This window comes from Crotalus tigris, unplaced genomic scaffold (genome assembly GCF_016545835.1).
Source record: "Crotalus tigris isolate CLP2741 ecotype Arizona unplaced genomic scaffold, ASM1654583v1 scf7180000017666.379230911805:20528666, whole genome shotgun sequence".
NCBI lineage: Eukaryota > Metazoa > Chordata > Lepidosauria > Squamata > Viperidae > Crotalus > Crotalus tigris.
The window spans coordinates 6,517,479-6,533,961 of NW_024096552.1; the positions used below are offsets into that span (position 1 = coordinate 6,517,479).

Here is a 16,483-nt window from a genome sequence, read left to right on the forward strand (position 1 = left end):
TCAACCATTGCTGAACCTGGCCTCTCAAAAAAATCCTAGTCACCTAAAGGAATGCTATATACCATAGATATTGCAGTTTTAGACCAGTTAAGACTGAACTGCATTTGGTTTTAGCATTTATATCTTGCAAACATATTATTAATTAAATGTTTCTGAAATGTCTTAACTTTGGAGATAAAAATTAACATAGGTTTTTTCCTTATGCCCTTTTTCCAATCACTATTTGCCTCACTTTCTTATTTATTAATTTGATTTTATTTATATCCTGCCTTTTCATTTGGGAGCAAAGACAGTATAATGACCTCTTAAAGCAGTGGTTCTCAACCTTTTTAATGCCGCGACCCCCCAACCCGTCGTAAGTCGAGGACTACTCAACCGGTCGTAAGTCGAGGACTACTCAATTGGTGCAGCACCGTTTGCAGAATGGGACTTTTGGCGGGCTCAGCAGGGCAGAGACAGCCTGGACAATTCCTATTGGCTTTTGAAAGCCAATAGAATTAGACTCTATTCAAGAGAGTCTATTCTATTGGCTTTCAAAAGCCAATAGAATAAAAGGGAGTAGCACAGCTAAGGAAAAGGGGGAAAAAAATGGCGGACTGCGTTGTTTGGCGACCCCCGTGAAATGGTCGTTCGACCCCAAATGGGGTCCCGACCCACAGGTTGAGAACCACTGTCTTAAAGGGAATATTTTCTGAGAGCTTTTGTGTACAAAAACATTAATTTGAGTTTATTATTATTAATTATTATTAATGGGGGATTGACAGAGACTTTTAATATTGAAAAGGTTACAAGACAAGGTTGTCCATTATCTCCTTTGTTATTTGTTTTAACAATGGAGATTTTGTTAATTCAAATTCGAGAGTCTACAATACTTAAGGGAATAAAAATAAATAAGAATGAGTATAGACTGAGAGCGTTTGCAGATGATTTGGTGTTAACTTTACAACAACCGATTCAATCGGTTAGTTATTTATTGGAACTTATAACTCAATATGGGAAAGTTTCTGATTTCAAAGTAAATAATAATAAGACTAAGATATTATCTAAGAATATGACTGAGAAGGAAAATGAAATTTTAGTTAAACTTACAGGTTTTCAGCTAATGAAGAAGGTTAAATATTTGGGAGTATATATAACCACTTCTAATGGGAAATTATATAAGAATAATTATGAAGTATTATGGACAAAAGTAGAAAAGGATTTAAATGATTGGAAAAAATTGCAACTGTCGTTGGGGAGAATTTCAGCTGTTAAAATGAATGTTCTACCAAAGTTTCTTTTCTTGTTTCAAATGATACCCATTTTTAAAAAAGATGCTAATTTGGATGAGTGGCAGAAGGGTATCAATAAATTTATATGGGCTGGGAAGAAACCAAGGGTGAAGTTTAAGATTTTGCAAGATGCTCGAGAAAGAGGAGGGCTTAAAGCGCCTAATTTGAAATTATATTATGATGCAGCCACATTAACTTTGATAAGTGATTGGCTTAATTTAACAAATAAAAATATTCTTTCTATTGAAGGGTGGGATTTATTATATGGTTGGCATGCATATTTAATTTTTAATAAGAAAGTAGATCAGGCTTTTAAATCGCATATTTTAAGAAGTGCCCTACTTCGAGTCTGGAAGAAATATTATTATAGGTTAAATTATAAAATACCTATTTGGGGAATTCCTGGACATGCAATTGAGGGGATCTCTAAGGGGATGAATTTTGAAAAAAATTCATATAAAGAATTACTTATTTGTTCGGGTAATGACTGGCAATTAAAATCTTTAGATGTATTAAGGCAAGAAAATATTTTACAGTCATGGTTTCAGTATTTACAAATAGTGGATAGGTGGACTTTAGATAAGAAAGTTGGAATAACATTAGGAGATGAAAATTTGGTAATTCAGATTAAAGATCAGAATAAGGCTCACATAAAAAGAATTTATAATGTGTTAATAAAATTGGATTCGGAAACGGAATTGGTTAAAGATTGTATGGCTAAATAGGCTTAGAATATCCAGGAACTGATCCCATTGGATTTATGGGAGATAATTTGGATTAGAAATGTTAAATTTACACAGGCTCAAAATTTAAGGGAAAATTTTTATAAAATGTTTTATAGGTGGCATTTGGATCCTAAAAAGTTGTCTTGTATGTATTCTAACTTACAGCCCAAATGTTGGAGATGTGGTAGTTTTGATGCAACTTACTTTCATGTTTGGTGGACTTGTAAAAATATTAAGGCTTTTTGGATTATGATTTGGTGGAACATTCAAAATATTTTTAAAAGGAAGATAAAGTTTACTCCTCAACCATTTTTTGAGGATTTTGATGTCAAAGAAACTATTTTAATGTTGAATTTAATTACAGCAGCAAGGCTATTGATAGGTCAATACTGGAAGAAAGATTTATTGCGTACTATAGAAGAATGGACACTTAAGGTTTCTAATTTAGCAGAAACGGCTAAAATTTCTGCTTATTTAAAGGATCATACACAAGAAAGATATATTATGGTATGGAGAAGATGGATAGATTATATTCAGATTAAATATGGAACTAAAAAGTTCCACTTATTTTATGATTAAATTTTAATATAATAAGTATTATTAATAGTATTTTATAATTGGAATTATTTAGTTTATTTACTGTTATTATGGTTTTTTATAATAATTGTTTAAAAATGGATTTGTTTATAATATGTTATTAAGGTTTAAAGGGAGTTAAGGGTTAAGTATGAATTTAATTGTTGTATAAATTGTTAAATTTAATTAGATTATGTTTAACCTATTTTTAAATTTAATTAGATTATGTTTAATGTTTGTAATAACCCTGTACTCGGCTCTGGGAAATGGGGGGGGGGTAGGAGGGTGGGGATGGGTGGGTTAGTGGGTTTATTCTGCTAATTGTTAATAAAACTTTTTAAATAAAAAAAAACATTAATTTGAGTGAAGATACTCTATAATAAAGAAATTCTCAAAGTTTCTAACATGGTGACCCCAACAATGATCATTGAATTTTGTGATTGCATGCATGAATAAAAATAATTTCATTTGGGCTAATTTTAAACAACAAATAAATATACTATTCAATTTTAATAATTAAATTTAAATTTACAGTATACCAAAGGACTTCTCGCTTGAGAGAACTGCAGTTGTCTGTTGGATCTTGAGGAGGCAAGCTGCAGTAAGTTTGCCCCAAATGGGAGGCAGTCAAAGTAAGCAACAAAGCCCAGAAAAAGTTTTGATCACTTGTAAAAAAAACAACAGAACAAATGCAAACATGAAACCTCTATCTAAATTGCTTATATGTTCCAGAGAAGCAGTGAACACTGAACAACCACAGTGGAACAAGGACTTAGGAACACCAAAAATGCTTCATATAGAGGCTTCCCGCAAAGTGGTCTGGCGGGTTTTAGAGTTCTGGGAGCTGATTAGAAGCCAGCTTTGTCCAATCCTTTCTGTGGGTTGTTTAAAATCCTATTAATAATGTATTAAGATTTTGAATCTAAAATTAAAATGGGAAGATATTGTTGATTAGAGAAAAATATGAGACTTTGATGACTAGACACAAGAGGCAATCAGAAAGTACTAAACATTATAATTAAAATGATATCCACTAATACAAAATGGGGGAAAATTCTTTGGAAGAATTCAAGGATGTTTGGGAACAATGTCCTAAGAAATGTATATTATGATTTCAGATATTAATCCTGCTATAACATATAATGTTGCTAGGTGTTGCTTAGCAGAGCTTAAACTAATTTTAATGAGAATCTAACTTCTTATTTGAGTGCTTTATATTATGATAGATTTAGTCTGCAAGTACTCACTTTTATGCTCCTTCTATACCCATCTAATGTTCCTACTCTTCCTTTTAGATTATTAAAGACTACACACACACACACACACACACACACACACACACACACACACACACACACCATGTTTCTCCAAACAAGATGCGGTCTTTTTTTTTTTTTTTTTTTTGGACCAAAAGACCCATTAGGGCTTATTTTCGGGGGATGTCTGACTTTGCGGCCTCTTGCCCACTCCATCCCACTGTCTGGTTGCTTGCTGCTGCAATGGAGAAGGAGACTGCGTATTGCACCTATACTGTAGCCATGAGGTGACGTGAAGCAGGTAGGGGAGTGGACTCACTCACCTCAGTATCCGCAGCCATGCCACTCCCTGTTTGGCGACCTCCCCCTGCCTATTCAATGACCTGGCTGCCTGTCTGCCTCTTCCTTTTCACTCCCTACCCAAGCCGGACTGCCATGCTACGGAGGATGGATGGGGGAGGCTCAGTCGCTTTACCCGGTCCCTCTTATTCCATCTTGGAGCTAAGGGGGAGTGACAGCGAAAGACTTCACCTGCCAGCCATCCACTGAAGCCACTTGCCTTCTTTCTCCCACCGTCTGCTTGCCTGTAGCCGCAATAGCTTACAGGGCTTTCTAGGGCAGATGCTCAGGAGGTGAGAGACACAGCATCTGGCAGGTGGAGGGAATGGCAGGGGAGGCTTGCACCGCCAAATTACCAGAATGATATGGACAAAGATATTACACTGAATTTATAAATGAAATTGGCTGATGTCTTAATAACTTTTGAGACACAATTTAAAGGGAAAAAAGATCAAGATTTTTTAAAACAAAAAGTGGGAATATAAAGTTGGCTTATTTGATCAAGGCTAAAATATATATGATTTTTCTAAAAGTTCTTAATGGGTTTTTCCTAATTAGGACTGAATGATAAAGATTTCTATTATTTGCTTATAGATAAGATATAGGAAGGAGAGGTTTTTTTTTTTAGAGAAAGTGTTAAAAGTTATGGTGTTATAAAGAAAAGATTACAATTTATTTGATTAGGGTTAAAAAGTAGGTATTATTTCTGACGTTAAATTTTCTGAGAGAAGACAGAAAATGATAATAAATCAACTTGGAAACTGAAGGGATTAAAGATTAAGATTCTGGTAGTTCTTAATCCATTTTACATGAGCAGTTCTAAATGATGAGGTTTTAAAGATTTGTTTACAGATATGATATGTTGTGATTTTAGAAAAATTGATAAGTTACTGTGATAAAAGTAAAGTAAAGGCATATGAAACATTTATTTGATTAAATTTAAAATGCATGTTGGGTTTTGGTAACTGAATAGATTTTTACTGGTTAGGACTGAATGGTGAAGCTATAATTTGTTTATAGATAAGAGATAAGATGAGAAGAAGAGATCTTTTATGTGCATGTTAGAGAAGGTGATAAGTTACTGATATTTAGTTGTCTTGATAAAAGGGGAACTTATTTATTTGTCTTTTTCATATATATACCGTATATATGTATACTGTAATTTTGCAGTTGTGTTTGCAATTATAACTTCTTGGCAGGCTTGAAAAGCCATCATATACAATGCATTGTATACATGGATGAAAATCAAATAGGCTGTCTCTGTCTAGGAAGGTCTGCAGTTAAAATACCAATTTTTAAGGCACATTGAGATAACCTGAACCTCTAATGCTAGAGGTGGATGAATTCAGGTAGGTGTGCTCCAGGTTCCATTGAGTAAACAATGTCATCTTAGGGAAATTAGGAAGTGCACCTATTATGTTATAGCTCTTCCTGTCTCATCCCAAGATTCATGTGACTCCCAATCTTTTGAAAACTTAAAGATCTGATTGTTCTCTGTGCCTTGAGATAGGTGATTGTGGAGCCTCATATAGTTATAGTTGGTTTGTAGTTGGTGTTCTGTTCTTCAGTTTGGTTGTCAGCACCCATAAATTAATATAATATCATTTGAATAATATTGAGCAAGAGATCATGGAATTGGGCAGCCTCAAAATTCAATAAACTTGATACATCAATTAATATTTCTGCATCTTATCCTTCTGACCATAGTCAACAGGTGTATGGATCACAGTAGTGAAACAGTAAACTAGATGTTCTGTTTTAGGTTGGTGCTTGCATTGTGAATTCAGAAAACAAGATTGTTGGAATTGGATACAATGGGATGCCTAATGGATGCAGTGATGATCTTCTGCCTTGGACAAGAACAGCAGATAATAAACTCAACACAAAATATCCATATGGTAAGGAATGTAATGATTAAATTAGGTCTTTATTTTTCCTGATGGAAACAGAAGATAATATTGCCTGAGGTGCCTCTCTCCTTTTAGGCAGGATCAAAGAATTTTATTTTATAGCTCCTACATGGCAGCAATGAGCAGCCTCCCAAACATTTTCTGTCTATTTGTAAGCAGACTGCTACAAAAATTCTAAACTTTTTCCTTTCTAAATTTCTGTGGATTTTTTCTTCCTTTTCTATTCCTATAAGACTTTCCCTGGACACAGCAGAGGCCTCAGGTAGTTGCGACTGCCATTCTTAAGGCTGGGGTTTTTTTTTTAACAATCACTTCACCAGAATAAGTACTCACCCAGGTGGTTTTCTCTCATTCTTGCTCAAAGGACCGTTTTTGATAACCTATTCAGGAAGTGGAATTATGGGGCTATCCCCAAGGACCCAAGGGATTAGGGCATAATTAATGCTTTTTTGATTGACTTCAAACTGGACTAATGTAGTTGAAAAGTTTTCTCAGTGAACTTTCCAAGTTCAGTTCTCCCTCATCTTTCTGGGTGTTTGAAAAGTGACCTTCCCTCCAATCAACCTGGCATTATGGCTGAGCAGAGAGCAATCACCATGCACAGACTTCTTTAGCTCAAGAACTAGTATATAATTCCAGTCAGGCACAGACCTTTTGGCAAATTGTTAGATTGTGACTGTGACCAAGTATAGTTACTTCTGCAGAAAGATAGATAGACATCTTGCATTCAGCCATGTCTGGCTTTTCATATACCCAAACAAATTCTTTGTGCTAGATAGTGGATAAGAGAAGCAAGGATTGGGAATTATTTTCTCATAGGAGAATGCACTTGTAGAGGAAGAAGGGGTTGTTGAACAGGCATTAGAAGTGGACTCCCAGAAAACAACTCTGTGAATAGAAAAAACCGTTATAAGGAGAACTGTAATGGAGGAGGCCTGATGTCTGGCCCAAGCTAGACACTCGTGACAATTGAAGATTTGCTATTTTAGTATACAGAAATGCTGGCTGATATACTTAAACTAACTGAAGTTGTCCTGAAGTAGGATGTTCTATTAGTCAATCTGAAAGAGAAAGTTGAGAGGCTAATATTTTATACTGCCTTTATCGTTACAATAGAATTTAAATAGATAACAAGGTACAGGTAGTCCTCGAGTTATGAGTGTAATGGAGCCTGCCCATTCAACTCATAACTCGAAAACTCATAGAGTGAATCTCGTTCGAGGTACGAGATCACTCCTTTGCTCGTTAAAATACACACGGCTCGTTAAGCGAACATGAGGTATCTCAGAATGGGGAAGGCCATGGAGGACCTAGTGTTGGAACAGGCCCCCAAGGCCTCCCCAACCCATTAAGATACCCACATGCTTCCCCCTCCCTTCCTGATGTGCTGGACTTACCTGGAAAAGATCAGTTTCCTCTCTGCCACAGCTCTGGGCTCCGGAGACGTTTTCCAGGCTGCTGCTGCCTGGATTTGAGGCTGGGGAACGCTTTCGTGCACCATCCGTGGCCCAATCCGGGCTCCGGAGGCCTTTTCCAGGCCTGATTGGGCCATGGGGGGCTGCAGAAGCATTCCCCGGTCTCAAATCTGGGTGGCAGCGGCCTGGAAAACACCTCCAGAGCCTGGATCAGGCCGCGGGGGGGGGATGCAGAAGCCTCCCCTAGCCTTAGACCCAGGCTGCAACAGCCTGGAAAAGGCCTCCAGAGCTCCGATCCAGCCTCCGGAGGCACATGGAAGCGTCCCCCAGCTTTGGTTCCATTCTCTGTTGCAGAGAACAGAAGCCGAAAGTACCATGAGATCAGTAGCATGAGCTCTCGCCCCATTGATCTTGAGTGACCTTGTGTTACTTTAGGCCTCCATTCTTTGCAAATGCACCAAAGGCCTGGAGCAGCCAAGAAAGCGAAGGATCTTGATCTTCATAGGGTGAGTATTGAAGGCCTGGTGCCTAGGGAGACCCGGGGAGGGAGGGAATAACCAGGGTGAAAGTTACAGAGCCACTGCGGTCGCTTGTAAGGGCGAACGACTGCTGTGGTGCTGCAGTATTCATAACTTCGGGACTTGCTCGTAAGCACTAGGGGGCACTCATCACATAATTTTGAACGAGTGTTAAGAAAACGTTCGTAACTCGGGGATTACCTATAATTAGATGAACTGATGATGTTATGTAGTTGGATAATGAAACGACTTCAAGAAAATGACCAAGCTCAAAGAGCACTAAGGATCCTACAGTTCAATCTAATGCTACAAATATTCTCTCCTAAAGTCATTAGAAATAGCCATGTTCACACACACACACACACACACACACACACACACACACGTGGTTAGAAAAGTGTTAGGTTAATATTGAACAGTAATAACAAAAACATTCTCATGGGCACTTTAAAAAGTAAAGTAGTGGTGTTAGCAAGAATTGAGCATTGGAATTCATCTGGGTAATTTTTAATTCTGCTTGTAGAATTAGAATGGGAGAAAACAAAATTAATGCCAGCAGTTCTGATATGCTTTCATAATCAATGGGGGGAAACAATCGTAAAGAGCTGCTTTGGGTCTGTGTCCTAATGAAATCCTAGGTTTCCACAGGAATATACCCTATGACAAAACATTTACAGTAGCAGGAGTTAATTGATCAACGTGTATGATCATCCTGTTAATTTTCAGTGGTTTTTGTTACCCTGGAACAACAGAAGAGGCCCACATTCAAGGTAACTGTTACCTTCTACAGGGCACAGATTACCCTACACCACGGGTCGACAACCTGCGACTCTGGATCTTCATAGGGTTTTTTCAGCCTTCTACTGCGGCTCCCAGGCCATTTGCACAGACAGAGACAGAGAGAGGCACTTGCACTTCCCTTCTCTCTCTCCCTCTCTCTCTCTCTCCCAACATCTAGCCAGGGACCCGCAGCAAATCTGACTGCACACCGCAGCCGAGCAAGAGAGAGTGCCAGGACATCCTGGGAAGGGCAAGTGGCAGAGGAGAAATGGGGGTGGCCTTTTTGGCAGCAGCTCGGCTGCGGCATGCAGTCAGACTCGCCAGGCTGCCAGCTCCGAGTGCTTAGCTAGCAAGCAGTCTGTTAGTCCAAAGGAGCTGCCTCGGGTCCCAGGCTAGATGTTAGGAGTGAACCCTGCCTGCTCCGTCCGCTGCCTCCGCTTGCCTTCAATGCCAGGTTAAGGCTGATTTATCTGCATATTCCGATTGCAGCTATTTTGACAGCCTGTGGAGCTCAGCGAGATACAAAGCAGTTTGTTGGAACCTGCAAGAAGATGGAGGTCCAGAAGGTCCGCTGCCTTAAAGTCCCCCCTCCCGAGAGAGAGAGAGAGAGAGAGAGAGAGAGAGAGAGAGAGAGAGAGAGAGAGAGAGAAGCGCAAGTGCCTCTCTGTCTTTGTCCCTCTCACACACACACACACACACACACAAACACACTGAGGGGGGGAAGAGGATTGGCAGACCCAAGGGCAGAAGGAGGGAGGGAGAGGGAGGGAAAGTGGGAGAGGGAGGGAGAAAGAGGGAGAGAGAATATGAATATATGTGGTTGTCCTTACTGGACTTTTAGTAAAGAATGTTTAATGAAATATTTTGATTTTTTTTAATTAAGAGATGAGGTATGGGGATAATTATGCTGTATTTAAAGATGGTAGATAAGCTACTAAAATTGTTTTTACCTGTTGGGATGAAGGAGAAAGGTTTTTTTTCCCCCTCTTTCTCCTGTCCTTTTTTTTCCTCACAATTTTTTTCTTTTCTATTTTTCTATTTGTAGTTTTTATAGTTTGCACCATCGGCTTTTTATTTCATAAACACGAGGAGGACTCAGATAGAAATTGAGTATTTTATTTGAAAGTAACCTTTGATACAGAGTCTTGCTTTTTTGGAGTTCAAAATGTTTTTGTTGCATGCAGAAATAAAAATTTGGTTTTTTTGTAGCAGTTCATTGATTTCATAAATGCAACACAATATAGTTTTTTATACATAGCACAAAGATAAAAAATGATATATGCAGTGTTATCTTCATTTTAGATGTCAAAAGGGTTTTGTGGCTCCCAGTGTTTTCTTTTCTGTGGGAAACGGGTCCACTCTTTGAGTGTTTAAGGTTGCCGACCCCTGCCCTACACTTACCATCCTTCTGCCATTTTCATTTATGATTTTGTAGTACAAGTTGACTGGTGAAATTCCTTTTCTATTGATGATTTATTATATTTTAGTGAGCCTTTTTTTTTTTTTTTTGCTGTATACATCTGTAGTATCTATGTTTACGCCTGCTTTTCTTCCATTTCAACCTTATGTAGTTCTTTCTGGTGTTTATCAGTCCCTTAACTAGTCTGGAGATTGTTCTCTACTGCCATCTGTGGACCATAGAATAAAATACTTTTATCCTACATACCAAAGATGAAAAGTAGTCCAGCTATGAATACTCTCCATGGTAGGAAAAGGAATTGCATGGCAAGTTCACTTTTCTGTTCTGTTGTTCTTAATTTCTTTGGGGGATTTGGGCGCATTTTTGTCCCATCTTTTATATTATTTGGTGTGTCTGACATTTAGATTTTTGGACTAAAATAATATTACTAACTATTCAGATATAATGGCTTTGTTTCAGTGAATACTGCCCATCTAACCTCTATGTACTTCGATTTCCTGCTGTATTGACTGGTCTATTACCTATGTGTCTGTTACATCCTTCTGTCAAGAGTAATTTGAGATGCTAAGAATGTCTACTCAAGATTTGAAAAAAAAATCGTGTTATGACAAAAGTACATTCATGCAAAGGATATAATTCCTAATATTCTTTAAATCCAAGGTGAAATCCAATTCATCCTGGATAACATTAATGTATAAATTAAAGCTTTACAGCAGACATGTCAAACACAAGGCCGGGGGCCGGATATGGCCCACGAAGTGGTTTCATGTGGCCCACGAAGCCAGCCTGGAAACAGTAAGGCCAGCCGGGAGCCAATGTACAATTTTGTGGTGGCCATCTTGGCACTTGCCCTGGTGGAGCATGCCTTGGCACTTGCCCCGGTCCCACCCCCTTCTGCCAGTGACCCTCAGATCTGTCCCACTCCTTCTCAGGTCCCCATAGGCACCCTTGACGTGAATGATGTAGAACTGGCCACGCCCACCCAGTAGGCTACACCCACTCTGGCCACACCCACCCAGCCCCCCAAAGACAACCACAATGCTGATCCGGCCCTCAATGAAATTGAGTTTGACACCCCTGCTTTACAGGATTTTGGACCCAATTCCAAAGATGTCATTCAAGTCTCCAAGTCTTTAAAGGAGTCTAGTCTTTTCCTAAGGTTACCTGGCAACTGTGGAAACTTTCCAAAATATGTTTCTGAAATTTAATCCAAATTGACCTCTGGTATAATTTTTGTGCTTCTGATTTGGATGTTCTTCATTTCTAAAGAGCATATTATTTTATTTTGTTGATTTGTTATGAAATCCACAAACAAATTCCTTTGTTTTTGGATTGGTGTAGTAATTGGTACTGTTACAAATCTGTACTGGATGAGGCAGGGTGCCTAAATATTTTTGTCTGGAGGACACCTCTGGAATTTTCAGAGCATTAAGGTGTATTGTCCAAAATTGGTTGCCATAATGACAGTTGACTAGGCCTGTGTAAAATTATTTTCGGTTCAACATTGTTCTACCTTCAAATTTCCCAAATGATGCATCATAGTGCAAATTTTTTTGAATCAGTTTATCTCAAATCCATTAACTTAACGCTTGTGTACAAAATCTGGGATTTATTATACCTGTGTAACTGAAATTTCAAGGATCTTCACACTAGTTCTATCTGCAAAGTTGTAGCCACTGTATCACTGCAGTTAGCTTCAATCATGTGATTGTGATTTCCAACGCTCCCTGCCACTTTTCCACAAGCAAAGTCAATGGAGAAACTGATTGGAAGTCATTTCCGCTCCCAGTTTTTTGTCCATCCATGGTCATCCTGCTTCTCTGTTTAGGTAAGGAAATATCTCTGAAAGGATGACCCATCAGATCATGGATTGTTTAATGTTGCTTAGAAATGAATGTTCTTCATTAAATTCATTAAAATTGTAAATATTCATAATGGTAATATATGCAGTTTAACAATATTGCTCTTTAATAGCCAAAGTTTCCCCAGTCTGATATTTTACAGATATAGATAAATGTATATTTTGGGACAGCAGCTTCTGAAACTCAGCTGGCAACTACTGTTCTAATTAGGAAATGTGAGAATTATCAGTTCAGTTAGTGGTGGGATGGAGGGTCAGTGCAAGGGAAGATCATAGTGACAAGCTGAGCTTGATTATACAAAAGAATATCTTGAAATCCAGGTACATAGAATTTGCTTTGCATGGTATTATCATAGCAACATAATAAATCTTTAAAGCTCCACGGGATTCTGGTTCTTGGTGGTCTTGAGAAAAATCTTTAAAGAATTTGACTACATAGACCAGGGGTAGGCAACCTTGGCTCTTTTATGACTCGTGGACTTCAACTCCCAGAATTCCTGAGCCAGCATGGCTGGCTACGGAATTCTGGGAGTTGAAGTCCACGAGTCATAAAAGAGCCAAGGTTGCCTACCCCTGACATAGACCAACACCCAAAGAATCATAGAACTGGTTTTGTACATCAGAGGCAACAACTCCTGCTGCCAATATATCAAACAATGTGTGAAACTAAAGTGATTTCCAGTCCCACTGAACATGCTGCAGATAATTGAATTTGCCAGCTTTGGCTTTTAGATAGAGAAGATTTTGCTTGCAGACAGTGATCACAAATAGGCAAATCATTGCTAATTTGTTTAACACATATACTGCCAAAAGAATACATTTTATACTGATAAATTTATAGTTTCTTTATAAATACTTGTGTCTCCTAGAATTTATAAACATTAATTTTCAGGTTGTTTATGATAATCTGGTTATCAAATAACTGTTTTAATTGTGTTTCAGAATTCTTACTGAGCATTAATAATAGTAGTAATAGGGCAGAGTAATTTTCTAAAAGGCGTTCTTTGTGCTAGTCATCTTTTCTGTGCCCTGGTTGCCAGTTATTTGGAGGACAGGACTATTTGCTTTTTTGTCATAACTCTTTGTATTTGGGAATACAAAGTTCACATGCCTCATCAAAAGAATGTATCCATGCATGTAGGCCCCTAAATGAACTCCTTTATGTAGGTAATTAGATACTCTCTGGGAGCAATAGTGCTATGACATATTGGCTGAAATTACTTAATGTTCAGCCTATGGCCTTGACTTGTCCTGTAGGTGTTTGTGAATGGCCCTTTTAATGTTCTTAATTATTTCATTCCTCTTTACTAGCCTGGACAGACCACTTGACCTCCATTGATCTTGGTTTCTCTTCTGTCTCCCCTGCTAAATTTCTCTTGTGTGACAACTTGTATTGGTGTTTGCTTCTGGAATGAATTGGGCATTTGCAGTTAACACTTTGTTAAGTTTTAGATTGATGATCTTCTTTAATGAACACACATAATAATATTTGTTGAAATCTTTTTTCTTTAATCAGTATGTCATGCTGAACTGAATGCCATAATGAACAAGAATTCTGCTGATGTGAAAGGCTGCAGCATATATGTTGCTCTGTTTCCGTGTAATGAATGTGCAAAGCTCATCATCCAGGCAGGTAAAAAAAAAGGCTTAAGTTACTCCTTGTATTTTTTTTTTTATTCTTGACTGTTGCCAGGTTTTCCCATACTAATTGCATCCTCTGTGATTCTTACTTGTTTTTAATTTAAATTTTTAACTTTCTAGACCAACAGCTGCCAAGAAACTGTGCAGGCATTGCATATCATTACTGTCGGTTTACATTGCTCTGACACATTGTGCATAGAATGTAAGGGGAGGAAATGGAAGAATAAAATTTGTGTGACATAAGATCTCCTGGGAATATATATGTTACATTTTAATTTGAATATCAGACATGGTTAGCACTTGAAGATTTTTATCTCTTTTGTCATAAATGTCATAAGACTTCCAGGATCTCTCTTATAATTATGTTTTTCATTACAGTAGTTACACATATTTGCCATCGCTACAGTTGTGCAAGTGTGACAACTGGACCTTTCGTCAGATTATTAAATATTGGTAAAATGCTCATCCTTGTGACAGTGTTCAAAGAAAAGTGTATATTTCTTAGCAACCTGGAGTTGTGCTATGTACATCTCTACAGGTTCCTTGGCAGTGAGAATCAGACTACCTCCTGTCATCAGTGTTAGTCTTCTTTGCCCTTATGACTCCATTGCCTCCAGCTCTTTACCTGGAGAGATTTTGTTGTTCATTGTAGAGATCTTGCTTAGTATAAAAATGATCACTAGTTAAATTCCTGACATTTCTAATTAGTTCTGGGGAAAATAAGTCTGCTTGAATACAAAAGAATCATTATCAGTCAATATACACAGTAGCGGCTTAGTAGAATACAGGTCTAACAATTTTAGCATGTTCCCGTGCGGCTATCTTTTCCAAGAGTGAATCCTTCAGTTAACTTCACTTAAAAGAAAATAAGGCATTGCATCATTGAGATGGAGAACAAATCCATTGGTCACATCTGCACAGTCCCATTCCTTGTTTTATTTCCTGCTCTTATTAAAAAATGGGAGGGAAGAGACAAGATGGAAACAATCTAGCAGCTCCTGAAATGAATTTCCATCCTCTCAGCCCTCTGGCTCAGGCCTTCAACCTAAAAATGGCATCCAGAAGTAAGGAAAGAAGCTGGGCAAACCCCAGTAATGATATAGGGGCCCATAAATCCAACAAAGCAGAAAAACAGATGAGGATTGACTTCTATTTCCCCATCGCAGAGGCAATCAAAAATGTGAGTAGCAGATCTACAACTTCAGGATCCCCTTCATCTCCAAAGAATTTGCCAACACAAAAGCCAGGAATAAGAGCACCCTCCCGAAATCCTCCTAAGCTTCAGTGCAAGCCACTCCCTGGAGTAGGGAAGTAGTGAGGATAATTTTCTGGAGTAAGTCTCCTGCATCCCCTGTCCCCTTACAGCTACACTATTCCCCTCTTACCATGAAGTCTGCTTTTTGTCTGCAGAACAAATTGTTTGGTTTTCATACTGCAATGGATAAATGGCAGCTTCCAACTAGTGCTTATCTGCAAATCCTCCATGGTTAAATTTGTAGCAGAAGCTGGTTATGGTGGCATCCCATATCGACTGTGCATCCAGAAGCACTCATCTACCATCATACAGAAAAAGCAACTCCTGGAAATACATCAGAATGGTCATAGCTGGAACCACCATAAGACTACTGTGACTTCACTATCTCAGCTCCTAAATTGCCAAAATAGAGAAATTGATTTGAAAGGCTTTTATTACTTAACCAACTCAGGAAATGCTAAGCACATATTCCTGGATTTCAAACAATAATCTGTCCCCTCTAGATTTACACAAATGAATGAATTTCTGTGGCAGACTCACCACATCCAAATTATCGGAGTCTTTTTATTAAAAGTTTTATAAATTTTACAAAAAAAAAAACAAGAACAATACAGAACAAAAAACAACATATACAAAAGAAAAAAAAATTAAACAATACATATAGAAAAAAACCCCCACCCCACACCCCTCCCAAAAACCCTCCCTTCCCCCCCCCTGAGCTTCCCAGAGCAGAATATAGGCTTAAGAAATAATAAAAAAAAAAAAAAAAAATAAAAATTAAATTAAAAACTTTATATTTATATATATAAAAAAGATATCTATAATATATATAAAAATAAAACTTATGAAAAAGCTATATAATATTTTTGTATACCCAATCTAAATTGTATAAATTTTATCCATTTGTCCCAGATAGCAAAAAACTTCTCTTGCGTTTGTTGCTTTAAGAAAGCCGAAATCTTTGCCATTTCTGCCAGATAAGCTACTTTAAAAAACCATTCCTGCAATGTAGGCAAAGATTCCTTCTTCCAATATTGTCCAATTAACAGCCTCGCGGCTGTGATCAAGTTTAACATCAATACAACCTCCTTTGTATCACAATCTGTAACAATACCTAACAAAAATAATTGCGGAGTAAATTTTACCCTCCTTCTAAAAATTCTCTGGATATTCCACCATATTTTGATCCAAAATGCTTTTATCTCTCTACATGACCACCAAATATGATAATAGGAAGCCTCCTTATAACCACATCTCCAACATTTAGGTTGCACGTCAGGGTACATGTAAGACATTTTTTGTGGATCAAGGTGCCATCTATAAAACATTTTATAAAAATTCTCCCTTAGATTCTGTGCTTGAGTAAATTTGACATTTCTCACCCAAATAGTTTCCCAGGTGTCCAATGAAACTGGCTCACCAAAGTTCTGCGCCCATCTAATCATACAATCTTTAATTAGTTCCGTTTCTGAGTCCAATTCAACTAAAACCCCATAAATTCTCTTAATGTGGGTTT

General features: G+C 37.8%; 1 protein-coding gene across 2 annotated transcripts in view; it reads left to right on the forward strand.

The window, feature by feature from the left end:
• The window catches only part of DCTD (dCMP deaminase), a 64,576-nt gene that overhangs the window by 14,718 nt on the left and 33,375 nt on the right, over positions 1-16,483 (forward strand). For both annotated transcript variants that reach the window (XM_039336653.1, XM_039336654.1), the window contains exons 3-4: positions 5,930-6,065; positions 13,588-13,704. In XM_039336653.1, the coding sequence (XP_039192587.1) occupies positions 5,930-6,065; positions 13,588-13,704 (253 nt within the window). The remainder of the gene's footprint in view (positions 1-5,929; positions 6,066-13,587; positions 13,705-16,483) is intronic.